This window comes from Microtus pennsylvanicus, chromosome 3, assembly GCF_037038515.1.
Source record: "Microtus pennsylvanicus isolate mMicPen1 chromosome 3, mMicPen1.hap1, whole genome shotgun sequence".
NCBI classification, from domain to species: domain Eukaryota; kingdom Metazoa; phylum Chordata; class Mammalia; order Rodentia; family Cricetidae; genus Microtus; species Microtus pennsylvanicus.
The window spans coordinates 54,669,351-54,696,807 of record NC_134581.1 but is presented as its reverse complement, the minus strand read 5'-3'; the positions used below and the strand labels follow the sequence as shown (position 1 = coordinate 54,696,807).

Sequence of the window (27,457 nt, the reverse complement as noted above, 5' to 3'; positions counted from 1 at the left end):
GTTTTTTTTAAAAAAAATCTCCAAAAATAGATAACATTCATCTATCTCAAAGCATAGGCAATCAATAAAATGAGAAAAATCAGTAATTTAGAAATAAGAAAGAGACCGTGTTACTGGTGGCATAGCATGTGGTTAGCAAGCATGTGACTCTACATTCAATCCCTATTACTAGGAGGAAAAACAGATATAAGAAAACAATACCATGATTAAAAAAAATGGTCATAATATAAAAATAGGAATTTCACAGCAGCAGATATTCAAATTATCAATAGAAACAAGAAAAAGTATAGAACATCTTTAGCCACTAAAATAATACAACATAGCACTTAGGGGTCACTCAGTGGTTAAAGTACGTAGCATATACAAGCCTGTGGGGAATGGGGATTCAAAGTAAAGAATACATAGACATTTCTACAGTTCTTGATGTATGCTGCCAAACACTAACTTTATTTTTAATCATTGACAATCTGATAGGAAATATCTCAGTGATTTAATGTGTATTTATCTGATTAGAATAGACATCTTGGTTTGTTCATGCCTTGGGGCAGAGGCACAATGAGAAACTCTAGGTGATAAAATTGAAAAAGTCTAGAGGCAGCTAAGAGTATGAAGAATTGGCCACCTTAGTTTCTAATGAGATCAAATACCTTTATATACTTATTGGTTAGATGTTCTTTGTTCACTTGTGATAATTTTTGTAAATTCCATTCTCCTTGTTTTTGCTTTAGTTTTACTTTTTAGTTTTTTCTGAAAAAATTTCATTCTGAAATCTAGGCTGGCCTTGAATGTGAGGGACTTCTTCAGATTCCTGAGCACTGGGATTATAGTTTGAGGTCACCATGTCCACCTCTCACCCATATTTTTTTTGGTATGGTATCATACTCAGACTCTTTTTATTCCTTCTTAGATTAATTAATCTCTTCTTTTGGAAAGTTTAGCTTGTTGAGTTGTGCTGACTATAAATGTTTCAGTTATTCAGGTACAGTGTCTATAACCTGAGCACTTGGAGGACAATTTTGAGTTCAAAGACAGCTTGGAATACACAGAGAATTCTAGGCCAGCCTGGTTATTAGTGAGTTTTGAGGACTAAATAATGATAATAATTTTTTCGTTTGTTTGTTTTCGAGACAAGGTTTCTCTGTGTTGCTTTGGAGCCTGTCCTGGAACTAGCTCTTGTAGGCCAGGCTAGGTTCAAACTCACAGAGATCTACTTGCCTCTGCCTCCCGAGTACTGGGATTAAAGGCATGTGCCACCTCTGCCTGGCTAAGAGAAAACTTTAAAAACAGAAATACTATTTATGTATCTTTCCCTGATTTTTCTGATAAAGTCTCACTATGTATTCTAGGCTGGCCTAGATTGGCCTGGAACTCTCAATTTTCCTGCCCTGGTCTCTCAGATGCCTAGCAGTTTTTTTGTTTTGCTTTTGTTTCTTGTTTGTTTGGTTGATTTTGGGTTTTGTTTTTGTGGGGTTTTTTTTTTTTTTGATGCAGGAATGAGTTCAAACACAATCCCCCACTACCTCAAATGAGGTAGTTGAATTTCCCACATTTGTGGAAATCATGGGTGTCATTCAGAGTGCAATGCACAAAACACCTTTATGATTATGGTATTTACCCTGCTAGGTAAGTAGGCCTGGTAGTTTCAGTAAAAGCAAGAACTATATAATCATTTAGCTTTTACTGCCCTCTCAAATGTTGAAGTTGAAAGTAGGGCGCTTTATTGATTATTATTCATCCAAGCTAGGAATGTACCTAGCAGCAGAGTGCTTGTCTGATATGCATGCACAAATTTCTAAGTTTGATCCTTAATATGAAATAAAATAAATCTTGTAATTTGTGGTAAGCGAGTGGTGGCACACGCTTGTAATCTAGAACTTGGAAGGCAGAAGTGTGAAAATCAGGAGTTCAAGGCTAACAGCAAGTTAGAGGTCAACCTGAGCTACATGCTGCCTTATGGCAAAAAGAAAAAAGGTCTCCACACCACAGGGACAGAAGTATGTCAGCACTGTCTGCTTCAGTCCCTACAGTCCACCCACTTGTTAGAATCTGCCTTGGTGCGTCAGCTTCTGCATGTTGTCTCTGAAACATATTAGTCATTACTTCTTCACACAGTCAGGAAAACCTTACCTTGGCCAAATCTAAAGGTGTTTTGACCTCTATAGTCAAGTCAGGTTCAGGAAATGCAGGAACTTCCTGTTTGTTTCTTCCTTTCCTCCTACTCCGCTTTAACTGGTCTACAGATCTCTGTCCATCTAAAATTTCTTTAAAGGATAAAATACAAACAAATACAAAAAGAGAATGGCAAGGTTTATTATTTAGCTTCTACAGGTAAAACTTGAAGGTAATTCTTAATATTTACAATCAAGATACAAAGTCAGGCAGAACTACTCTCGACTCAAAATTAAATCATGTTCATGACTAAGGTCAATGACAAATAGTTCTGAACAGGGTTAGTGGCGGAGATTTCTGGCCTAGCATGCAAGCAGTCCTGGGTTGGATCCCCAGTACTTGAGGAAGAAAAAGGAAAAGGAGAAGTCAAATAATGCTGCGTAGAAGTTAATAATGTAATATTTTACACTGTGTAATAATGACATATTATTTAGTTTGGTGTTCATCTTTTGTGCCGTATAAATGGAAACCTCTAAAAATTATTCATAATCAGTCAATACATTCACTCAAGTATACATATCATTAAAAATATTTATAAAAATAGGGCTAGAGTCAGGCATGGTAGTGCATGACTTTAATCCCAACATGAAGAGGAAGACAGACCTCTAAGTCTGAGGCCAGTCTAGTTTACAAAGTTAGTTCCAGAACAGCCAGGACTATACAGAGAAACACTGTCTTGGGAAAAGAAAAAACAAGAAAAACTAAACAAAAACAGGGCTGGAAAGATGGTGCAGCAGTTAAAATCACTGGCTAGGCATGGCTTAATTACAAGTAAAATACATGGCAGTTCATACCATCTGAAACCCTAGTTTCAGGGATTCCAGTTCCATCTTCTGGCCTGCAAGGGTACCAGGGAAGCATGTGGTACAGACATACACTCATACACATAAAATAATGGTGTGGGGCTGGAGTGATGGCTCAGTGGTTAAGAGCATTGCCTGCTCTTCCAAAGGTCCTGAGTTCAATTCCCAGCAACCACACTATCTGTAAAGAGGTCTGGTGCCCTCTTCTGGCCTTCAGGCTTACATACAGACAGAATATTGTATACATAATAAATAAATAAATATAAAAAAAATAATGGTGTGGATAATTGTCTGTATTCTGTCAATTATGTTTTAAATAAACACTGATTGGCCAGTAGCCAGGCAGGAAGTATAGGCAGGACAATCAGACAGGAAGTAGAGGCGGGTCAAGGAGAACAGAAGAATTCTGAGAAGAGGGAAGCTTCCTCTACAGTCTTGTCCAGACACAGAAGAAGCAAGATGTAACTATGCCACTGAAAAAGGTACTGAGCCATGTGGCTAACACAGATAAGAATAATGGGCTAAAGTAAGTTATAAGAGTTAATAAGAAGCCTGAGCTAATGGGCCAATCAGTTTATGATTAAATTAGACCTCTGTGTGATTTCTTTGGGGCTTAACAACTGCGGGAACTGGGCAGAACAAGGACTAAACAGGACAGAAACCCTGACAACAAAATAAGTAAATATTTTAAAAAGAAAAAAATCTTCAATTTTTTGTAGTGTTGGGGATTGAACACAGGCTCTCACACACGTTAGGCAAGTGCCTTACTACTGAGTGAGGACTGAGCCCTTGAAAGGTATTTCTTTAATTGATTTGTAACTTTTTGAAATTCTAAAGCCACAACTGTGCCTGGAAACAGATTCTTTTGTGATTTGTTTGCTTGTTTGTTTTTGTAAATTTAAAAACAGTGGCTGGTACCCAGTATGGTGGAACATGCCTATAATCCCAGTACTGGAGATGCAGGGGCAGACAGAAGAGCCGATAGGTTAGAGCAACAGTCATTACTAACTGACTAGATCTAAGCTGAAAATATGCACACGTCTGATTCTGTTTACATTAGCTGTGACAAGTAATAATACCTCATGGCAGAAAACACAGAGAGAGCTCTAAAGCCAAGCACTTATCAATACTTCTGTTCTTACTCAACCACATTAACTTACCATCTTTTTTCAAGCACTGCTGAAAAGAATCAGGAATCAACTCTTGATCATTCTTTTGCCATTTAGTTATAAGGTCTTCTATGAATTGACCCTTTTTCCCCTCATTTCCCTGGAGAAGATCTGTCACATATTCTCGTAGCTCTTCCGCGCTCTCAATTGACAAAACATACCTCAGGAGGTAAAGATATAAATAGCTTACTGTATGACCTTCAGAAATCATAACAGGGATGAAAGTACTAAACATCATCAGGGATGAGGGTAGCTTTGTCATACAGAATTTGCCTAGCACACATGAGATTTTAGGTTCAATTCCAGCACTACTTCAAAAATACAAACAAACAAAGGCATTCATTAATTTATTAAAAGTGTTTATTTTGGGCCAAGTACTATGCTAGGTGCTAAGGATATAAGTCTGATGAGGACAAAGACTCAGACTTTCAAATAGGTCATAATCTAACTTTCATATGTATTTACACATTTATTATTTCTCAGTATTTTGAGAAATTTGTGTGGCTAGAGGAATGGCTCAGCAGTTAAGAGCACTTGCTGCTCTCACAGAGAACATGAGTTCAGTTCCCAGCACCCATATGGTGGTTCACAACCACCTGTAACTCCACTTCCAGATGATCCTACACCTTCTAACCTTGAAGGGCATCAGAAACAAACATGGTTCTCATACCTTCTTAGGCAAAGTGCAAGCCGGGCAGTGGTGAAACACACCTTTAATCCCAGCACTCGGGAGGCAGAGGCAGGTGGATGTCTGTGAGTTTGAGGCCACCCTGGTCTACAAGAGCTAGTTGCAAGACAGGCTCCAAAGCTACAGAGAAACCCTGTCTCAACCCCCCCAAATAGGAAAAGTGCTCACACATATGAAATAAATCCATCTTTAAAAAGAGAAGGAATCGTCCCATCAGTGATAGCACATGCACAAGAAACATGAGTTGAACCTACAGCCTATGGGTTCCCTGTACTCCAGGACAGCTACGAATGTAGCTTAGCAGAAAACTTTTGCTTCCCCGCTTTGGTAACACTATCACAAGATTCTAAAGGTGAACTTTGTAGGTGACAGTCTCTCAGAAGGTTAGATATGTGATGATGAGACACCTCAGCAAGCATGTCACCAAGCTTAATGACTGAGTTTGGTGAATCTAGGCGGGAGAAAAAGAGAGCCGACTCCCACAAGTTGTCCTCTGATCTCACATGTGCCCTCAAATGTGTGTACATAATGCATAAATAATGTAATTTTAAATCTTTTAACAGGGTGGATATACTTGTTAGATTCTTGCAGTGTGATGGTAGAAGTTCAGTTATAATCTATAAATAGACAAAATTAATTTAAATAATTTTGTTTGGCTAGTTTTTGCTTTCATTGTTGCACTGGGGATGGAACCTGGGGCCTTGCACATATCAGGTAAGTTCTTTACTACGGAGCTACATTGCAGTCATCGGATTTAACCAAAAATAAAAATTAGAGGAGCTGGAAAGATGGATCTATGGGTAAGAGCACTGGAAGCTCTTCCAAAGTACCTGGGTTCAATTCCCAGCATGCACATAAAGCTCACATCTGTAATTCCAGTCCCAGGTGACCTGATGTTCTCGTATGGTCTATGAGAGCACTACACACACAATACACAGACACATATGCAGGTAAACAATCATACACATAAAAAATAAAAATAAAAGCTTAAAAAATTTTAAAAATTTAAATACACAATGCCTAATGTATACTTTAATCCCAGAATCTGGGAGGCAGAGGCAGGTGGATTTCTGTGAGTTCAAAGCCAGTATGGTCTACAGAGTGAATTCCAGAACAGCCAGAGATACACAGTTGAGATCTCATCTTAAAAAAAAAAAAGTCATGACTTCTCAGGACTTACACATTTTAACCACCCTGATCTCTAAGCTTACTAGCCCCATCAATAGATCAGTTAGCAAGACCTACCGATTCTCAAGTATCATTTTACCCTGGAGTTTTCAATGCCTAAGACAAGTAAAGAATCTCAGGTATGCAGTACTAAAAGTGAACTATTTAAGCATTGCAAAGACATGCATCCAAACATTAGACAGCAAGTCTCATCCACATAAAATCAACAAATCATGAATCCATGTGGATATAGAATATATTTTGCTGACTCTGTATACTGATTTTCAAGCTTTCTAACATGTTATTGACTAAGAAGTTAATAAGCCTGTGTTAATAATTCTCTTAGCCTGGTATTTAATCCCAGCATTTAGGAAGCAGAGGAGGTGAATCTCTGTGAATTCGAAGTCAGCCTAGTCTACAGAGTGAGTTCCAAGACAGCCAGGGATACACAGAGAAACCATGTCTTAAAAAAAAAACAAACAAGCTGGGCAGTGGTGGCGCACGCCTTTAATCCCAGCACTCGGGAGGCAGAGGCAGGGGGATCTCTGTGAGTTCGAGGCCAGCCTGGTCTAGTTCCAGCTAGTTCCAGGACAGGAACCAAAAGCTATGGAGAAACCCTGTCTCGAAAATCCAAAAAAAAAAAACAAAAAAACAAAAAAAAATTACATTAAAAAAAACTAGAAAGGAGGGGGTCAGAGCCATGGCTCCGTGGTTAAGAGCACTGACTAGACTACTAGAGGATCCGGGTTCAATTTCTACCACCCACTTGTGAGCTCACAATTGTCTGTAATTTCAGTTTCACAGGACCCGACATCCATGGCAACACACCAAGGCACAAAAACTAAAGATAGATAACTTTTACAAAAGCTAGAAAGTTATTCTGGGAAGTGATGGTGTATGCCTTTAATCCCAGAATTTAGGAGACAGAAGCAGGTGGATCTCTGTGATTTTGAGGCCAGCCTGGTCTACAAAGTGAGTTCCAGGACAGCCAGGGCTATATAGAGAAATCCTGTCTTGAAAAAAAATTCTTTTAATATTTAGGTCACTTATATAAAATTATTAGCATTCTAACAATATTACATCTGTGTTATTCTCAATTAAATGTCAAACAAAGCACAGCAACTGCTTTCATCCTGACATAATAGCTTGTTGCCAACTAGTGAACATTTAATAAGTACTTCAAATAACATTATAGCATGCTTAGCTTGGGTGCTTATGATCAGTACACTTCTTGTACCACTTATAATCTTTTTTAAATGTAAGCAAGTATTAAGCATACTTATAGTTCATTTTTAAAACAGACAGGCTATAATACGTGGCACACACCTTTAATTCCAGCACTCAGGAGACAGAGACAGGTGGATCTCTGTGAGTTTGAGACCAGTCTGGTCTACAAGAGCTAATTCTAGGACAGGCTCCAAAGCTACAGAGAAACCCTGTCTTGAAACCCACCCCCCCCCCAAAAGCCAGGCTATATTAACTCTTGTTTTTTTGTTTTTATTTTTTAAATCTCCCAAACTCAGAACCTGACTGTATTTCTTATAAGTCTAGAATATCAATTTTATTTTCAGCAACGAAGAATCAAATTAAGGAAAAGCCTTAGTTTTTACTTTGTTCCAGTTTCATTGTATAATCTTCCCCTCACATGAATACTTAGAACCTCAGCTTGTACTGATTCAGTTCTCAGGTGAGAGGCATCTTTTCCAGTACATCTTAAGAGTCTTGAATAATAATTCTTTATTGAATAGTTTATTCAGTATTGAAAAGTTTGTTCTGTGCTCCCAGAAGACCCTCAACTTCCTCACAGGGCAGAACTCTCCGACTCAGCAAACCCAATTTGTCTATATCATTTCGGCTGTCCCAGAGACTGGTATATAGTAACAGTGCAAGAAATTAAGTTAGTCGTTTCAAGCAAATATTAAATAATCGTCATATGTTTCATTAAGAATTATAAAACACTAAAGGCAAGCTCTCGTCATTATTCAGTTTCTAAATAAAGGGGGGAGGGGTTACAAAGGGGTAAATTTGCTTAAGGTCCCAAAACTGATTAAGTGGCAACAGAAAACCGAAGCTGTGACTCTGCAGTCAGGAACTATATATACTGTAACATGTCATCCCCATGTAAATTCTAGGTCCTGCCTGATACAAACTACAGCGTTCAGAGTAACTGAAAGTCAGCCTTGACTTGTTCATTCTCTCACAAATTGTAAGCCTACCGGTTCCCGGGACAATCTTACAGGTCTAATTATGTTGCCACTTTCCTAGGAAAGCGCGTGGAGTCTGACATACTTATCTAGGGGCTAAAGTGAAAAAGTGGAGGCCAAAATTCAAACACGAAAGTCCGTCGTCAGCCCCGCTTATCATATTTCTTATCAACTTTTTAGTCCTCCCGGCTTTCGCCCTACCGGGTCGTTTCACAAAGCAGCTTCCCGCCTCCGCTCTGGAGCCCATCTTACTGTATGATCTCCTCGCTGACATCCAGGGCGAAAGTTTTCCGCAACTGCTGGGTGCACCACTGTACCAGCGGCTCCCGGGACGCCGCCCCAGCCACCGCCATCTTCCCCAACCGGAACCAGCTGGGCTGCAAAAGCGTCTCGTCCGGCGCCGGACTAGTCCCCTTCGCAACGGAGACCTCGATGACTAGGGTTCCGCAAGCTTGCACCGCCCCGCTTGGTCGGCCCGCCTTTGAGGCTGATCCCGCCCACTCTCACCGCCTCTGGCTTCTCTCAGCTTCCGGATGGTCTTACACGTGTGTTGGGCTTTCGCGTTTGAGTGTTTCTTCGACTTAGAGATGTAACTCCAGAAAGGATATTGGTAATTGTGCTAAGACAATATACACACCTCCAGAAGAGCTGTAGTAGGAATAAAAGAAAGTGAGACCCCCAAAGGATGGGTACGACTTTTAAATTTTAGTCTGGTCCAGTTGTAGAACATTTGAAACAACTCTAGTCAGGAGGCTAACAAATCCAAAGCCTGCCTGTAGTACGACGTGAACTCAAAGCCAGTCTTTGTAACTTAGCGAGGTCCTGTCTCAGAATAAGAAGGAGGTAGGGTGGAGGAAACTGGGTATGAAGCTCAATGGTACCCTGCCTACTGAGCATGTGAAAATCTTGGGGTCCTCCAGCCCTCGGAAGTGATTTGTAATCACTGTAGTAGTTTTGTTCTGATGGTGGTGGTGCTTATTTTTTTAGTGCCGTCTGTAATTGAGACTGCACGGCTACACCACTTGAAGGCTAACAACCATCAGCGGGAAGTCCTCCTCCAGGGACTCCTACACCCAGTTCTGGCCTCCACAGGCACCAGGCTTCCATGTGGTGCGCACACACGCAAGCACTTACTCATATACATTAAAAAAAAAAAACTTACAAAAATAAATTACATTAGCTAAGCAGGGTGGTACATGCTTTTAACCCCAGCACTGTAGGAGGCAAAGATGGACCTTTGTGAGTTCAAGGCCAGCCTGGTCTGTGTAGTAAGTTCCAGGCTAGCCAGGGTTAATAGTGAGACCCTGTATTAAAAAGTTATCATATTGAGGCTGGAGAGATGGCTCAGTAGTTAAGAGCACTGGCTACTCTTTTATAGGTCCTGAGTTAAATTCCCAGAACACATAAGGCAGCTCACAATTTCTATGCCACAGGATCTATGGGATCTGATGCCTTCTTCTGGTCTGCAGATGTACATGTAAATAAAACATCAATATACATAAAATAAATCTTTAAAATATTATCATATTTTGTATTAGTGTGTTTGTCCATGTTTGTATATGCTGTGGGCTACCACAAATGCACACTGTACAAGTGACAGTTGGAGGTCAACTTGTGGGAGTGAGCTCTTCCTTTCTACCATATGGGTCCTAAGAATTAAACTCAGGTGGTCAGGCTTGGCAGCAAGAACCTTTACCTTCTAAACCATTTTGCTGACTTACCAGCTTTTCTCAAAAAGCAAAATGCAGTCAATGTTCATTAATGGTGAGAATAAATTTAATCTTTTCATAAAAATCTGATGCATTCATTATTCTAGTATATTCAAATCATCTACCTTTTTCTATATTTATTCATTCCCATAGCTTAGTTGCTCAGTGATAAAGACTGTACTTAACATATGTGAGGCCTTGAATCACATCTTCAGTAGCAAGGTATAAGTTTAGACAGAAATTCCATTAATGCATGCATACTACAACTTTTCTGTTCCTTTTTTCTTTAAAATGTAACTTTTCCTTAAGATATTTGTTTTGTAATTGGGTGGGTACTATGAAACCCATGTAGAAGTCAGAGGAGGACTTTCAGGAATCAGTTCTTTCTTTCTATCCTGTGGCCCCTGGGAATGGAACTCAAGTCGTCTAGTTTGGTGGCAGGAGTGCTCACCTGCTGAGCCATCTCATCAGCCCTACTACAATTTGTCTTAATGTGTTAGGCCTCAGGTTTTCCCCATTTTCATGTTTAAATCACACAATTCTGTTTTATTTAATTGTAAAAAAAAGTCCAAAGCAATCTTTTTATTTTGCTTTGTCCTGGAACTCCATGTAGACCAGGTAGGCCTCAACTCACAGAGATCCTCCTCCTTCTGCCTCAGGCCCAATCATCATCTCCCTCCTCCTCCCCTTGCCTTGAATCCATCCTTGAACTTTATCTTTTTTTCTTTTTCTTTTTCTTTTTCTTTTTGAACAGGGTTTCTCTGTGTAGTTCTGGCTGGCTGCAAAGTCAGATATCCACCTGCCTCTACTTCCCAAATGCTAGGATTACACTCATGCTCCATCATGCCTATCTTTATGTGGTGCTAGGGAGCAAACTAAGGGTTTTATGCATATTAGGCAAGTGCTGTACCAACTGAGTCACATTCCCAGCTCCCAAAGTAGCCATTTTAATTAAAAACATTTGGAAAGTTTATTCTTTTGTGTGTGTGTGTTTTTCTCTAACGTGCATCCCTCATCGATATCATTGATATTAAAAGAACAAACAAAAAAAACAATCACAACTACAATAATATGTAGATTGTTCTCGTATGAAGAGGTATATATGACATTCTTTCTAGTCATTTGGTTGAAATGCAAGAGAAAAGACACATTCTCTTCGTCCTCTTTCTCTGTTAGAACTCTGGAATGTGAGTTCAACTAAGCAATTCAGACCTGAGTAGAAGGCCTTTAACTGAAAAGCAAACAGTGCCACTTAAGAGCCAATGTGCATTTTCATGAGGCTAAATGACAATAAAGGAATGCTTGTTGATTTTTCTGGTGGGAATTTGACTGTAATCTAACACTCCAGGTTTAAGATAAACTACTATTGCTAATATTATGATGTTAATCTGATGACTACCTAAACCTTTCATTATTTTCATTTTTTCCTTTTTTTAATGATTTATTTTTATTTTATGTGCATTAGCATTTTGCCTGCATGTATTTTTGTGTGAGGGTATCAGATCGCCCTGGAATTGGAGTTATAGACAGTTGTGAGTAGCCTTGTGGGTGCTGGGAATTGAATCTGTGAACTTGGGAGCCTCTGGAAGAGCAACTTCTTAATGGCTGAGCCATCTCTCCTCTACTTTTTGTGGTCTTTCTTCTTTGTTTCTGATCTTTTTCTCCTCCCCTCCCCTCCCCTCTCCTTTCCTTTCCTTTCCCTCTCTTCCCTTCCTTTTCTTCTCACTATCCACCTGTCTCTGCCTCCTCAGGGCTGAGATTACAAAGTGCACTAGGCAGGGCTTTGAAATCTGTAGGTTGTATAACACAATGGATTGTTAATTTGATTAAGGTCCTAAGTCGATTTTGTTGCTATTCAAGCCTAATTTATTGGAGAGAAGTAGCTCTGCACTTACACTCTGAAGGTTGTCCTTCAAAAGAGTATTAATGGAAAACATTCTGCAGCAAGCACAAATGGTCTTGTTACATGCATAACATTCAGAACAAACACAAATTCTTAGAAATATTGTAATTTTTGAAGCATAGGGCTAGAAAATATTTATGATCTCTTTATTGTAGCATTATTCTCATGTGGGTTGGAACTGTAGCCTTTTTACGTTTGACAGATTTTGAGCTATGTAGCCATCTTTATAATTTCGTATGCATATGGACAATTTGTCCAATTTTTAGTCTTATGTGATCTGAAAACTTTTTTTAAAAAAACACTGTAAAAGCCTAAGTTGCATTTTCCTTTCTCCCACATCAAAAAGTTAAAACATGGCAGAGTTCACCCTTAGGATATTAAACTTTAGCTTTGATTTGCATTGAAAAGTCCACTTAATTTTAATTTTCAGGGTTTAATCACCATGGATTTAACTCTGTGATAACTTTTGAAGAAATATTGCAATTCCTATCTTTACTAGGTTTTATTTTATAAGCCGACTCACTTGGCTAGTTAGTTCACAACCTACCTCCACACCCACACTTGGCGCTCCCCTGGAGCGTCCTGGCTCCACCCACCACGAGTGGGTATGAATCATGACCCTGGGGCTGCTGGACTGGCCAGCAAAGCCTGGACAGAAAGGCTGTCATTCGCTGGAAGCTGCCAATTGGTTCAGGGTGAAAGCGCGGAACCAATAAGAGTCACGATTCTCAAGAGCTTGGAGCGCGCGGGAAAGAGACCCTTTTAAACTGTGGCGGGAACGTCATTTTCGGGTTCTTGTTCAGTTAAGACATCCGCAGCTGGGGCATTGGTGCGAATTGTCTCTTGCTGTGTGAACATGGTGCGGACCAAAGCAAACTACGTCCCGGGAGCCTACAGAAAAGGTAAAGGGATGCAGCATGGGGGTTATGGGGTTCCCTAGGCCGCCTCCCTAGGAGGGAGCCTCCGTGGCTATCCACCCCACCCCCACATCGAGCTAGGAAGCAGGCTCCAGGCCCACATCTCGAGGAAGTTGCGGAGGCCTGACAAGACCGTTTTGCTGCTGTGCATCACCCTGCTCTCCGCTAGGCTGGGACTGATAGAACAAAGGTCGGGGGTCTGAGCTCTACAGCCTCTTCTGAATGCTCCCCTTTACTTCTCTCTGCAGTGGTAGCTTCTCGAGCCCCCAGGAAGGTGCTTGGCTCCTCCACCTTTGTCACCAATTCTTCATCGTGCTCGTCGAGAAAAGGTAGGAACGGTCCTGGAAGCTTAGGAAGTAAAATAAAACCCCGAAAGGAGATCAGGGCTGGCATAGCAGTCCCGAATTGTGAGGCCCTGACCTCTGTGAATTCATTTTTATTTAAATCTTCCTCTGGAATTTGTTTCCCTTGTCATCCTCACTCCTAAATTTCTTCCTTGCCCTCTAAGGGGGCCTTGGTCTTTCAACAGGCTTGGTTAGGAGTATGAGGGGAGGTTTATTTTTAAACCTATTTTACTTTTGAATGGTGTTTAGTTTTTTTTTAAAATATTAACTGTTACTATTTTCTTGGAGGCTACTTAAATGCTCCTCATTAGATTTAGAGTGACAGTTGACAGTACTGCCACATTATTTGTAGGGGTGTGTGTGTGTGTGTGTGTGTGTGTGTGTGTGTGTGTGTGTGTACTGCTTGTCTATCCAACCGCCTATGAACTTTGTTGGACAAGTGCTCTACCACTGAGCTACATTTTTTAAAAATATTTATTTATTATGTATACAATATTCTGTGTGTATGCCTGCAGGCCAGAAGAGGACACCAGACCCCATTACAGATGGTTGTGAGCCACCATGTGGTTGCTGGGAATTGAACTCAGGACCTTTGAAAGAGCAAGCAATGCTCTTTAACCTCTGAGCCATCTCTCCAGCCCCCACTGAGCTACATCTTCAACCACACTGTCCCAATACAATTATCCTTTTGCTTCTGTTTGTATTTCTCCCTTCCTCCCCCTCTGTGCCCCTTCTCTTCCCGCCTATCCTTCTTCTCTTTCTCCCTCATTCCCTCCCTCTTCCTTCTTCCAAGATCTCCTGTAGCCCAATCTGGCCTCAATCTCTAGTACAGAGAATAACCTTGAACTCCAGATTCTTCAGCCCTCTTTCTGATCCTTCTGCCTCTACCTCCCCAATTCTGGGATGCCAGGTTTATTTTGTGCTGGGGATCTAACCCAGGGCTTTGTGCATGCTAGGCAACTCTACTGAGCCACATCCACAACCCGTTCCCCTCTTCTCTCCCGATTTCTGGTATGTACAGGTATGTACTACCACACCTGCTTTTTTTTTTTTTATTTTTGAGATGGGATCCTTGGTTTGTTGCCCAGGGTGCTGTTAAAGCCCTCCCGCTTTAGACTTCTGAGTAAGTAGGTTTGCAGGAGTTAGCCACCATACCCAATAATTCATGGTTTTTATGCCAACTCAACCCATATTCCTCCCCACCACATACCATTATTTATTTGAGATAGGACCTTTATGTGTATTTAGCCAGACTGGCTGTAATTCTCTCCTGCCTCCGTCTCTGGAGTGCTAGGATTACAGGCATGTACTACACCATACTCTGCCCTCAATTTCTACCAAATCTAAAGATCTCATTAGGAAATATTTACTATGTCCACCTCTTCAGATAAGATAGTAGACAAAATTTTTGAAAGCAGATAAAATTATTCAGAATGTCTTATATTTTGTACAATTAGAGTAAATTCTTTCAAGGCCACCTCTCATTGTCTGGCCTACTGCTTAATCACTAGGGCTAATTGAATAGGTCTTTAATATGTGTTAAACAGCCTGGCAAAGAGGTGCATGACTCTAATCCTAAGTGCTCTGGAAGTGGGGCAGGACTACCGTATATTCAGAGCCAGCCTGGGCTACCAAGTAAGTACCAGGTGTGCCAGGGGGCCCTAGCAACACAAAAATAATCAACTAAACAAGAAGTGGCTTGTTATAGTGGCACATGCTTGTATAAGAAATACTGACTCACCCTACCCGCCATTAAGATAAAAATGGTCATAGATTTGTATTTTTAATGTCAAAAATATATGAATTATAGTATTTTCATTCCAAATTACTTTTATTGTTATATTTATATTATCTGTGTGTTTGTGTGTGTTCATATATGCACGGATTTGCACACTATTACACACATATGAGGATAATTTGTGGAACTCAGTTCTCTCCAGCCCAAACTCTAGTATTCATTTTTTTAAAAATATTTATTTATTATGTATACAATATTCTGTCTGCATGTATGCCTAAAGGTCAGAAGAGGGCACCAGACCTCATTACAGATGGTTGTGAGCCACCATGTGGTTGCTGGGAATTGAACTCAAGACCTTTGGAAGAGTAGGCAACACTCTTAACCACTGAGCCATCTCTCCAGCCCCACTCTAGTATTCTTTACTAGAATACTCTAGAGTTCTTTACCGCTGAACATCACTCCAACCTTCATTTTCTAATTCAAGACGGATATTATATTACTTAATGCCTCTAGAAATCTGATATTAAAGAAAGACAATTACATCTAATTTTATTTAAATCTGTTTCTGTTTTATAGCTGAAAATAAGTATGCAGGAGGGAATCCAGTTTGTGTGCGCCCAACTCCAAAGTGGCAAAAAGGCATTGGAGAATTCTTCAGGCTGTCTCCTAAAGATCCTGAAAAAGAGAACCAGGTTCCTGAGGAAGCAGGATGCAGTGGCTTAGGAACATCGAAAAGAAAGTAAGTATGCTCTGGAAGACAGAAAATATCCCCTAAAAATAAAAAACAAAAGGGATCGTGAGAAATTTTGAAGTTTCTTTTCAAGCCAATAAGAAAAGGAAAACTATGCTTTAACTTCTAATAATTTTTATGTTGCCCTAAAATTTCAAATGCCTTTCAAAAATTAATTTTTACTTACTCTAAAGAGTAAGTAAATCTATTCCTCTACAGTTTTGTTTTTGTTTATGCTTTTTTTTTTTTTTTGTCTTTAAGTCAGGGTTTCTTTGTTTAACAGCCCTGGCTGTCTTGAAACTCACTCTGTAGACCAGGCTGGCCTCGAACTCACAGAGATCCACCTGCCTATATCTCCTAAGTGTTGGGATTAAAGGTGTGCACCACCATTACCAGGCTTGTTTTGTTTTTTTGAGACAGTCTCTGTGTGTAGCCCAGGATAGACTTGAAGTTCTTGTAATCCTTCTGCCTCAGCCTGGTAAGTGCTGAGAGGCATGCGCTACCACACTTTATAGTCTGCCTGCCTTCCTCCTTTTCTCTCTTCCCTCATTTTTTTTTTGCTTTTTTTCTGCCTGTTTTTCTTTTTTTCCAAAAAGAAACTTCTATGTCAGTTCATCTAGTGAATTCCATTAAGCCCCTTATACCTCACAAAATTACTACTGTGTATAGCTCAGTGTAAGTCCGATACTCAGTGTGCATGCAGTGCTAGGTTTAGTCTCTAGTACCAAAACAAGTAGTAATACTATACGTTGAACTTTCACAAGAATTATACAATTAACATAGAGAAAGGAATCAGAAATAACTCTCTATAGAAATATATATATTTAGTATACAGCCAATAATATATAGTATATATTTACATATTCTCTATAAATCCTTAAGAATTCTTCAAACTGGGACTGGAGTTTTTAAAATTATTTTTTGGTTTTTTGAGACAGGGCCTCTTATGTAGCTCTGGCTGTCCTGGAATTCACTATGTAGACTACGCATACATCTCAGACATCTGCCTTCTGAATGCCAGGATTAAAGACAATACCATGCCAGCTTGTTTTTAAGATTAATGAATGAGAATGCTAGTGATAAATGTTGAGCTCAAATTCTGGATGAAAAAGTATAATATTTGGGACTAGAGAGATGGCTTGGCCTATAAGAACATGTACTGCTCTTGCAGAGGATTCAGGTTTGGTTCCCAGCACCTACATGGCAGCTCACAACTGTGTGTAACTCCAGTTCTAGGGGGTCTGATACCTCTTCTGACCTATTTGGGTTCCTGCAACATGTGATGTACATACATACAGCTGGGCACAAATATACATGTATCTATAAAATAGATATATATAAAAGTAAAAAATATTTTTTAAAAAGTATAATCTACTTTGCAAGACACACATGCACACTATAAAAATATAACAAGTATCAATAATTATATATCTGGATAAAAATCTTATCTCATGCTACATACTATCAATTTCTAACAATCAACATCTATCACTTTAGTAAGAATCACAAAAAAACGAAAACAAAAACAGGCATAGTAGCTCATGCTTTGAGTCCCAGCACTAGGGATGCAGAGGCAGGTGGAGCTTTGTAAGTTCTAAGCCAGCCTGGTCTACACAGTGAGTTCCAGGACAGCCATGGCTACACAGACAAATTCTCTCTGTCTTGAAACAAAAAGGGATTGGGGGCTGGGAATGTAGCTCTCAGTGGAGAAAACTTAGCATGTTTGAGGCATTAGCTTCATTACTCTGCACGTAAACAATTTAAAAAATTGGTAAAAAATGTATTTGAATTTTTATAGGTTTATAAGTATTGAAGCCAAGGGACACACATGGAGGCTGGGGGGAGGGCAGAGGACAACTTTCAGGAGTCAGTTCTCTTTCCACCTCTACATGGGTGTCAGGGATTGAACTCATGTGTCCAGATTCAAATGACGAGCAAGCACTTTTATCAGCTGAGCCATTTCAATGCCCCTACTTTTTAATTTTTGTTTGTTTTTTTGAGACAGGATCTTACTATGTAGCCTTGGCTGGCCAAGAACTCACTATGTAGATCAGGCTGTCTTGGAACTCACAGAGATGCACTTGTCTCTGCCTCCTGAATACTGGGATTAAAGTTGCATACCTCCATGTCTTGCCTACTATTCCCTTTTTAAAAGTGTTTTAATTCTGGGGCTGGAGAGATGGCTCAAAGGTTAAGAGCATTGACTGATCTTCCAGAGGTCCTGAGTTCAATTCCCAGCAACCACATGATGGTTAATAGCCATCTATAATGAGATCTGGTGCCCTCTTCTGGTGTGTGGGCACACATGGAAGCAGAATGTTGTATACATAATAAATAAATTTTTAAAAAGTGTTTTAATTCTAAAGGAAATTATTTGTGAGATTGAGGCTAGTCTGAACTATCTAAGATCCTGCTTCAAAAAACTAAACAAAAAAGCACTTGGGTGTAGAAAGAGAGGGTGTGGCACATGACACTGCCATTGTGATGTCTTCATGAAAGTAAGACCTGGTTTGAAATCTCCACACCAGCCTAAAGCCTAGAGAAATTCCAGCTCGACAAGCAGCAAGCTGGATACTCGGCACCCTGACCATCGAGGGTGAGAGGATGGCGGTCAGACTCTGTTTGGGGCTATTGCTCCTCGTAGTCCTCCCCATGCAGGTTGAGTCATTTCTCCCTGTATCCAGCACAGCAGGTCCTACCTACTATGAAACTGAGGGCCCTGATGACTCCACCGTGGAATCCTCCAGCAACTCCCTAAAAGCTATAACTAATCTCCTTGGGGTCTTGCTTACCTTTCTGTGTCTTATCCGTTAAGAGCCTCAGACCAGATCACATTCTAATATTGGACCAAGTGGCACCTGCAAATCCAGTGTTGCAAGGAAAACAACCAGGTCTTCACATCTACTCATCCCACTGGTTTTAGTAAAAGAGAAAATCCTGAGAAGCTCAAACTGGACTGCCTTGAAGATCATCTCAAGGGTTAATTAGATGGTGAATACTAATCTTCAATCTTCTGGAGTTTCACATATAACAACAGAGAAAGACAATGCTGAACACTGGTTAATGATTTCATTGCATGTGGTTTATTAAATATGGATCATTAAAAATCCACCTTGAAAATAATTTCACTTTGCTCTAGAGAAAAAAGTGTGCAGTGTGGAATGGAGATTCAGTATTCTTTATGGTTCACTAAACCACAGGGCTTGTGAAGTAATTAGGAAATAAGAAAATATTTCAGATTTTACATGTATTTTGGAAGGAAGTATAAGAAAACTACTGTAAATTCTCTTCTCTCCATTGCCATTCTCTGTGCTACAAACTGAACTCTGGAACTTGTAAGCATTAGGCAAGCTCTACCTCTGTACTATAGTCATTTAACTGTCTTTCTCTCTTTGTGTGTGTGTGTGTGTATTTTGTTTTTGTTTTTGTTTTTGTTTTGAGGCAAGGTTTCTTTTTATAGCCCTGGCTAACTGGGAACTTGCTCTGTAGACCAGGCCGGCCTGGAACTCAGATATCCTTCTGTCTGGAGTGCTGGGATTAAAAGTCTGTGCCACCACTACCCAGCTCTCTTTCTTGCTTTTTTTTCTTTTTTTTCTTTTCTTTCTTTTTTTTTTTTTTGAGATGGTTTCACTCTGCAGCCCAGGCTAACCTTGAACAAGTGGCAACCCTTCTACCTTAACCTCGCTGCTCTCTGGTTATGGGTTAGAAGTGTGAGCCACCATACTTGGTTGCATTTAGCTTTTTGTATAGTAACTGACATTAGGGCAAGGATGGGTTTGAATCTACTTCTTGAGTAATCCCCTCTACCTGGTAACCTACTCTTGCTTTGAAATCACTCCGTAGCTAGAGCCTTGTACTCTATCCTCCTGTCTTGGCCTCTATAATGATGAGATTGTAGCTATGCACTGGGCCTGGACATGTACCTCAGTGACAGAAGGCTTGTCAGCACAAGGCCCTTGGTTCAACCTCTTACCACTGCAAAAACAATAATGTATTGATAGGCATTTTATATCATGTTCAGCTAGTAATTAAAAAAAAACAGATATTTTTATTTATGCATATATGTATGTGCCTGCATGAGTTTATGTTTACCACATATGTGCAGGTACTTATGAAGGCTGGAGGGCACAGATCCCCTGGAACTGGAACACAGGTGTTTGTGAGGCACCTGATATAGGTGCTAAGAAAGGAACTATGTCCTCTTTAAGGATGCAGTAAGTGCTCTTGGTTTCTACAACATCTCTCCACAACTCATCATTCTTACATATATACTCAAAAGCTACATAGGTCAGTCTGGGTTACCTGAGACCCTGTCTCTAAACAAATGAAAACCAGACAAAAAATGACTTCTACCACATGGAGAGAAATTATATAGTTTCATAGGCAAGTTTAATCTATAGTATAATATAAATCAGCAATAGTCAGGCACATGCTTTCATTACATCGAGACAGATCATGAGTTCAAGCTATCCTAGAGTACATAGTGAGGCTGTCTCAAAAACCCAAAACAAGTGATAGTGATATAATTCTGTGGTAGAGTCCTTGTCTAGCATATATACCTGGGTTTAGTTCAGAGCAGAGCAACTAAACAAGAAAACTCAAAACAACAAAAGCTAGATTCTACAGGTTGACACTATTTTTAAGCCACTTTTGTAGATCTGCCATTGTTTTAGAGAACTGTGATTATCCCTTTATTGAAACAGTAAATGAATATATCAGAAGGAATGTGAACTTCTGAATTCACATTCTGCTATGGTTATTCCAAATAACCTTGTTTTTGCCCCAAAGCTGGGCAAGCTCCTTTTGCACATAGAACTATTTGCATGAATGTTTTCCCCTTTTTAGTCATTTTCTAAAAGTTACATTTAGTATGGTGTGTGTGTGCGTGTGGGTGTGTGCACATGCATGCAGGCATGTGCCATGGCACATGTATGGCATCCAGAGGACACTGCAGGAGTTGATTTGCTTCTGCCATTGAACTCAGGCCATCAGCTTGGTGGCAAGCACCTTTACCTGCTGAGCCATCTTCTTGGCCTTCTTTTCTAGGCTTTGACTTCAAATTAGTCACAATGGCTTTGCATTTTCTTATTCTTTCATTTTTCTAAAATATTTTTTCTTTTTTTCTTTTATTTTTCGAGACAGGGTTTCTCCATAGCTTTTAGTTCCTGTCCTGGATCTAGCTCTTGTAGACCAGGCTGACCTTGAACTCACAGAGATCCACCTGTCTTTGCCTCCTGAGTGCTGGGATTAAAGGCGTGCGCCACCACCGCCTGGCTCTAAACTATTTTTTTCAAATTTATTTATTATGTATATAGTGTTCTGGGCACCAGATCTCATTATAATGGGTTTGAGCCATCATGTGGTTGCTCAGAATTGAACTCAGGACCTTCAGAACAGCAGTCAGTTCTCTTAACCTCCGAGCCATCTCTCCAGCCCTAAAATATTTTTTTTTTTTAGTTATGCATCCAAGGCAGTGGGTTTTATTTGACACTTTAAAACTTTTTTTTTCCTGAAGCTGAGGACCGAACCCAGGGCCTTGTGCATGCTAGGCAAGCGCTCTACCACTGAGCTAAATCCCCAACCCCGACACTTTAAAACTTAATAAGCTGGGCAGTGGTGGTGCACACTTTTGATCCCAGCACTAAGGAAACAGAGGCAGGCAGTTCTCTTTGAGTTCGAGGCCAGCCTGCTCTACAGACAGATCCAGAAAAGCCAGGGCTACACAACACAGTGAAACCCTGTCTCAAAAAACAAACAAGGCTGGATGGCTCAGCAGTTAAGAGCACCGACTGTTCTTGCAGAGGTCCTGAGTTCAATTCCCAGCACCCACATGGCAGCTCAGAACTGTCTAACTCCAGTTCCAGGGCATCTGACCCTCACACCAGTGAACATAAAATAATAATTTTTAAAAAAACTACCTACAGTTAAAAAAAGTTAAAAAACAAACAAAAATAATAAAAATCAATCCCTCCCCCACTTAAAATTTGTGTGTGTGTGTGTGTGTGTGTGTGTGTGTGTGTGTGTGTGTATGTGATGTGCTTGTGCCTCTTCGAAGGCCAGAGAAAAGTTTCAGGAGTCGGTTCTTTCCTTCCACCACTGGGTTGTCAGGTGCCAAGTGCCTTTACCCACTGCACTATCCAATGGCCCCCATTGTCATTTTCACGCTCTATTATGCTTTGTTCTTATTTGTTTTCCTGTACTGACTTAACCTTTTTGCACATCCCCTTTCTCTTCCTTGCTTTTGAATTTCATCGCATCTATCTAGTTCCTTTCTCTGCTCTTACACTATGCCCTCATCTCATAGTCCCTTTTCTTTTTTTTTTTATATTTATTTATTATGTATACAATATTCTGTCTGTATGTCTGCAGGCCAGAAGAGGGTACCAGACCTCATTACAGATGGTTGTGAGCCACCATGTGGTTGCCGGGAATTGAACTCAGGACCTTTGGAAGAGCAGGCAATGCTCTTAACCACTGAGCTATCTCTCCAGCCCTCCCTTTTCTATTTTGATGTTCTTCCTACACATACATATGTATGTACAAATATATTTAAATTTAAATTCTGTGTATGAAAGAATATTCAGTATTTGTCTTTCAAAGTATTGGTTTTTGGATGTAACATGATCTCTAGTTTAACCCATTTTCTTGGAAATATCAATTTTTTCAAAGATTTTATTAAAAATTTTAAATTTTTATTTATGTATGTATGTACATGTGTATGAGTGCCCACAGAGACCGGAAGAGGTCATTAGGATACTCTGTCCTATGTGGTGCTGGATATGAACTCCTGTCCTCTGCAAGAGCAGTAAGTGCTCTTAACCACAGAGCCATCTCTCTGGCCTCTAAATGTAATTTCATTCTTCTTTATAGCTAAATAAAATTCCATTGTGTATATGTGCCAAGTTTTCTTTATTCATTCATCTATGATGCAGCTGTAGGCTAGTTCTTACCTTGACTTGTGATCAGTACATCAAGCATAGCCTTGAATTCAGAGATCCACCTGCCTTTGTCTTTCAGGATTAGAAGCATATTCCACCATTTGAGCCTGGCTTCAAATGTCTTTCTCAATCACCTGGAGCATGCTGATTTGACCTGACTAGACTAGCTGACCGATGAGTCTCAAATCCTCCTGTCTCTGCCTCCCCAGCACTGAGATTGCAGGCATATGGCATTGTGCCCAGCTCTTTAATGTAGATTCTAAGGGGATGGAACTCAGGTCTTTATGTTTGCTTTGCAAGCATTTTACCTATCAAGAAGTCTCTTTAGCCTCGTTTACATAAATCTTTTTTTTGTTTGTTTTTGTTTTTTCAAAACAGGGTTTCTCTGTAGCTTTGGAGCCTGTCCTGGAACTAGCTCTTGTTGACCAGACTGGCCTCCAACTCACAAAGATCCTCTTGCCTCTGCCTCCCGAGTCCTGGAATTAAAGGCGTGCGCCACCACCGCCCAGAATAAATCTTTTGAACATAACTATTATGCCTAATGAAATTCAGACCCCTGCAAAATGGATGTTTGGGTCATGATTTGTTAACTTATCTTGATTTCCAGTAAAACACAGTGAAGGCCTTCCCATAATCTATTAGTACATGAAGCAGGGGTAATCTCATACCAACGCTGAATACTTTGTTATAGCTTCCTTCTTTTAGTATCTGGTCTATGACCATTCGGGCTCACTGGATCTCATTTGGAAACAAAGGATTTTAGAGTAGATACTACTAAAGTTTCTCAACTCTAAAATAAAATTGTGATAAAGTTTTTAATTGACTATAAAAAGAATGATAAGTACAGAATGGCTTTGGATTGATATTAATATACCTTTATTCAAATGTTGTGATTATCACAGCTTACCAAATGATTTGGGGGTTATTTTTAAAGAATATGTCCATGTAGTCCAAAGAATATGGCAATTTGTTTGCTATTTTTTCTCTACTTAAATGGATTTTTTTTTTTACTTTGTATTATCATGAAACTTTTATTAACAGGTTATATTCTATTTATCAATCCACTTAACACTAAAATCAATGCTGTGGAAATGAGATATTTTTAATGGGACAGTTTTATACATGTATGTGATAATATTTTTTCAAGATTTATTTTTATATGCATTGATGTTTTGCCTGCATGTGTGTCTACGTGAGGGTGTCAGATCTTTAAAATGAGTTATAGACGGCTGTGAGCTTTCATGTGGGTGATGGGAATTGAACCCCGGTCCTCTGGAAGAGCAGCCATTGCTTTTTACCACTGAGCCATCTCTCCAGCTCTTAATCCTATTTCTATTTTAAAGATTTAAATTATGTGTATGGATATTTGCATGTTGAGTTCAGGTACATAGGTAGGCCAGAAGACAGCACTGGCTCACTTGGAAGTGAAGTACAGACAGTTGTGAACTGTCCAATATGGGTTCACAGCACTAGACTTGGGTACTTTATAAGAGCAGCAAGTGCCCTTAACTACTGAGCAATCTCTCCAGCCCCCAATTATTTATTTGTAGAATCTTTCTATGTAGCCCAAGCTGTCCCAGCCTCCCAGTGTAGGAGTTACACATCGGAACATGCATTTTTATTTTTTATTACTTTGTAATATTTAGTGTGTGTGTGTGTGTGTGTGTGTGTGTGTGTGTGTGTGTGTGTGTAAGGCCCAAAGAAGAGCTGGAGTTACAGGAAGTTGTGAGCTGCCTGATACATGTGCTGGGAACTAAACTGCTCTCCTGTTCAAAAATGGATGAGCTGGATGATGGTGGTGGCGCACGCCTTTAATCCCAGCATTTAGGAGGCAGAGGCAGGCGGATCTCAGTTGAGGCCAGCCTGGTCTACAGTGCAAGTTCCAGGATAACCAGGACTGTTACACAGAGAAACCCTGTCTTGAAAAACAACAACAACAAAAAAGAATGGATGAGCCATCTCTCCGGTGTTTCTTATTTTGTTGAGACAGAGTCTTATCACATAGTTCTGGCTGACCTGATACTTGGTATGCAAACCAGAATAGCCTCAAACTAATTTTTTCTTTATTGGCAATCCCACTGCCTCAGTTTCCTGAAGTGCTAGGAGTACAGGTATACACTGCCTACCTGGCTCTTTTTAAGTAAAACTCATAACATGTCCTAAATGAAAAATGCTGATTCCACGAAGCAATAAGGAATAGTGTTAGAAGGTTTCGTTGTGCTAGTTCTTGGAACTGTTTACTCTTGCTAATTATTAGAGTTTAATTTTCTCTCATTTCTAGTTACTTGAGCCAGACCTTTATTATTAATGTTCTGATTTTATAGACAGTTGATACTTGAGTGATTTAAATTCTCTTCTTCACAGAGCATGTCCTTTGCAACCTGACCACCCAGATGACGAAAATGAATAGAACTTACTCATCTGCATAATGTCTTCAGTTTACTTAGGTATTCTGGGATGTAAATTTGGGTAGATGTGTTTGTTTATTTGACTTGTTGACTACGCATTCATGTAGCCATTCAGAACAACTGGCTGTAAAAAGGGAGGATTTTTATAATTTGTAAATTATAATTGCATACTCGAATTTATAATGTAATAAGATGCTTCTTTTACCTGTTAAGTTTCTTGCTAAAATCAACATTGCATGATGTTCTAATTACTAATCTACCGTCTTTGAGATTTGCTTAGATCTATGTACCAATACCATATTATGGACACTTCATTATTGAAATAGTGCCAAATTGTTATGGCTTGTTTGCTTTAAAAACTCAACTTAGTCTTTTTCACATTAAAAAAATCAGTATTAACTGAATTTAATCTCTTGCCATTTCTTAAAATGGGGGGGGACAAAGATAAAATGTCAGCTGGGTATGGTGGTGCACACCTTTGATCCCAGCACTTGGGAGGCAGAGGCAGGTGAACCTCTTTGAGTTGGAGGTAATCCTGATTTACAAATGAAGCTACAGGACAGCCAGTGCAGTTGTATAGAGAAACGCTGTCTCAAAAAAACAAAAACAATACCAATAGAATCAGGAACAAAGATTTTTTAGATATACATTCAGTTCAGTATCATAAAATATTACCTTTTTTGCATATGTATTTTTTCTTTTTCTCCCCCAAGACAGAGTTTTTCTATGTAGTCCTGGCTGTCCTGGAACTTGCTCTATAGATCAGGCTGATCTTGAACTCGGTGATCCACCTGCCTCTGCCTCCTGAATGCTGTGATTAAAGACTTTGCCACCATGCCTGGTTTTTGCCAATGTTTTTAAAGTCGGGAGTAAAAAATTTGACAAATCATGCTATAAATCAAGTTTTATGCCTCAAGTCCTTAGAATTTCCCTTTCATTTCTCTCTCCTCCCCCACACTCCTTTGGTTTTTTTCAAGACAGAGTTTCTCTGTGTAGCCCTGGCTGTCCTAGAACTCAGTCTAGACCAGGCTGGCCTCTAACTCACAGAGATCCACCTACCTCTGGAGTACAGGGATTAAAGGCGTGTGCCACTACTGCCCTCTCCTTCACTTCACAAGATGATTTGATCATTGAAGAGATAGGTATACTAATTATTTTGAGGCAGCATCTCATTCTGTAGCCTCTAAGTGGCCTGAACTCAATATGTAGAGCAAGCTAGCTTTCAACTCACAGATCTGTTTGTTTCATAAATGCTGGGGTCAAATATATGTGCCACTATGTTAACTGATATACTTGATTTTCTCATTGTGTTTTGTTTAATGACAGGCTATCAATTTTCAAAATTATCCATGTTCTTAGCAGCCATGTTTTTGTGTAATGTTTAAAATAAATGCGCAGTTTTACAATACAGTATCCATTTGTGTTTCCTACCATCTATACTATTTTATTTCCAAATACAAATAAATGTATTGGTGTTATTTTTAAGTCAATATACAAATCATTTGAGATCAGCTGATTATAGACTTTTTTATGGTTTGTCTTTTACATTTTAGACACTAAGCAGAACCTCTTAATCCAATTACTTTGAAAATTATGTTTCTTGTTTCCTTTTTTGTTTGTGGTTTTAGCTTTTTAAATAAAGGTTTATTTTTATTTTATGTGTTTTGAGTGTTTTGCCTAAGTGTACATATGTGTATGTGGAGTGTGTGTGTGTATGTGTGTGTGTGTGGTGCCAGAAGAGGGCCTCAGATCTGCTGTACCTGGTATTAGGATACAGTTGTTGTCAAGTGGGGGCTGGGAACTGAACCTGGGTCTTCTACAAGAGCAACAAGTGGTCTTAACCACTGAACCATCTCTCTAGCCATGTTTTAGCTTTAAAGAGGGTCTCATCAAATCTCAGGTTGAACTGAAATTCAACCAGGCTGGTCTTGACCCTGAGACAATCACCCCCCTCATCTTTCCATGTGCTGGGATTACAGTTATCTGCCAACACAAATGGGTAAGTTTTGTTATTGTTTGTATTTTATTTTTTGAGACAGTGTTTCTCTGTGTAGCCCTTGCTGGCCTAGAACTTCTTTTTAGATCAGGCTACTCTTGAACTTAAAAGATTCTCCTGCCTCTGTCTCCTGAGTGCCGGGACTAAAAAAGTATACACCATCGCTGCCTGATTTTGGTTTGATTTTAAGAAGTAGGTTAAAGTTTATTTATATTTTATGTATGAGAGCTCTGCATGTATAACTGCAGGCCAGAAGAGGGCATCAGATCCTATTATAGATGGTTGCGAACAACCATGTGGTTGCTGGGAATTGAACTCAGGACCCCTGGAAGAGCAGTCAGTACTAGGAACTGCTGAGCCATCTCTCCCTCTAAACCAAGTCTTTTAAAGTCAGGTTTTAGTAGCTCTGAAATCTGATTTGCTCTTTCTCACTAGTAGAGCAACTTTATGCTGGTGAGCCTAATGAGCCAAATTCTGATGTGTATAATTGTTTCCAAAATGTAGGATATATTGGATTTATTTACAGTCTGCAGACATATATATGGGTATGGATGTGTTGAATGTGTGTAAAGGT

At 39.7% G+C, this 27,457-nt stretch overlaps 2 protein-coding genes across 6 annotated transcripts in view; one reads left to right on the top strand and one right to left on the bottom strand.

Annotated features, from left to right (window-relative positions):
* Positions 1–8,607, bottom strand: part of Trip4 (thyroid hormone receptor interactor 4) — a 59,278-nt gene extending 50,671 nt beyond the window's left edge. For 3 of the 5 annotated variants that reach the window (XM_075965480.1, XM_075965481.1, XM_075965482.1), the window contains exons 1-3: positions 8,453–8,607; positions 4,133–4,302; positions 2,128–2,261 (exon numbers count right to left, since the gene is read on the bottom strand). In XM_075965480.1, coding sequence (XP_075821595.1) covers positions 2,128–2,261; positions 4,133–4,302; positions 8,453–8,553 — 405 coding nt within the window. In that variant the 5' untranslated portion in view covers positions 8,554–8,607. The remainder of the gene's footprint in view (positions 1–2,127; positions 2,262–4,132; positions 4,303–8,452) is intronic. The other 2 variants (XM_075965483.1, XM_075965484.1) reach the window with 2 other exon arrangements.
* A 3,949-nt stretch (positions 8,608–12,556) lies between these two features.
* On the top strand, positions 12,557–26,295 carry Pclaf (PCNA clamp associated factor). Its single transcript, XM_075965490.1, has 4 exons — positions 12,557–12,714; positions 12,978–13,058; positions 15,388–15,550; positions 24,844–26,295. The coding sequence occupies exons 1-4, from the start codon at positions 12,669–12,671 to the stop codon at positions 24,887–24,889; spliced, it is 336 nt and encodes a 111-aa protein (XP_075821605.1). The 5' UTR covers positions 12,557–12,668; the 3' UTR covers positions 24,890–26,295.
* Positions 26,296–27,457: the final 1,162 nt, after the last annotated feature.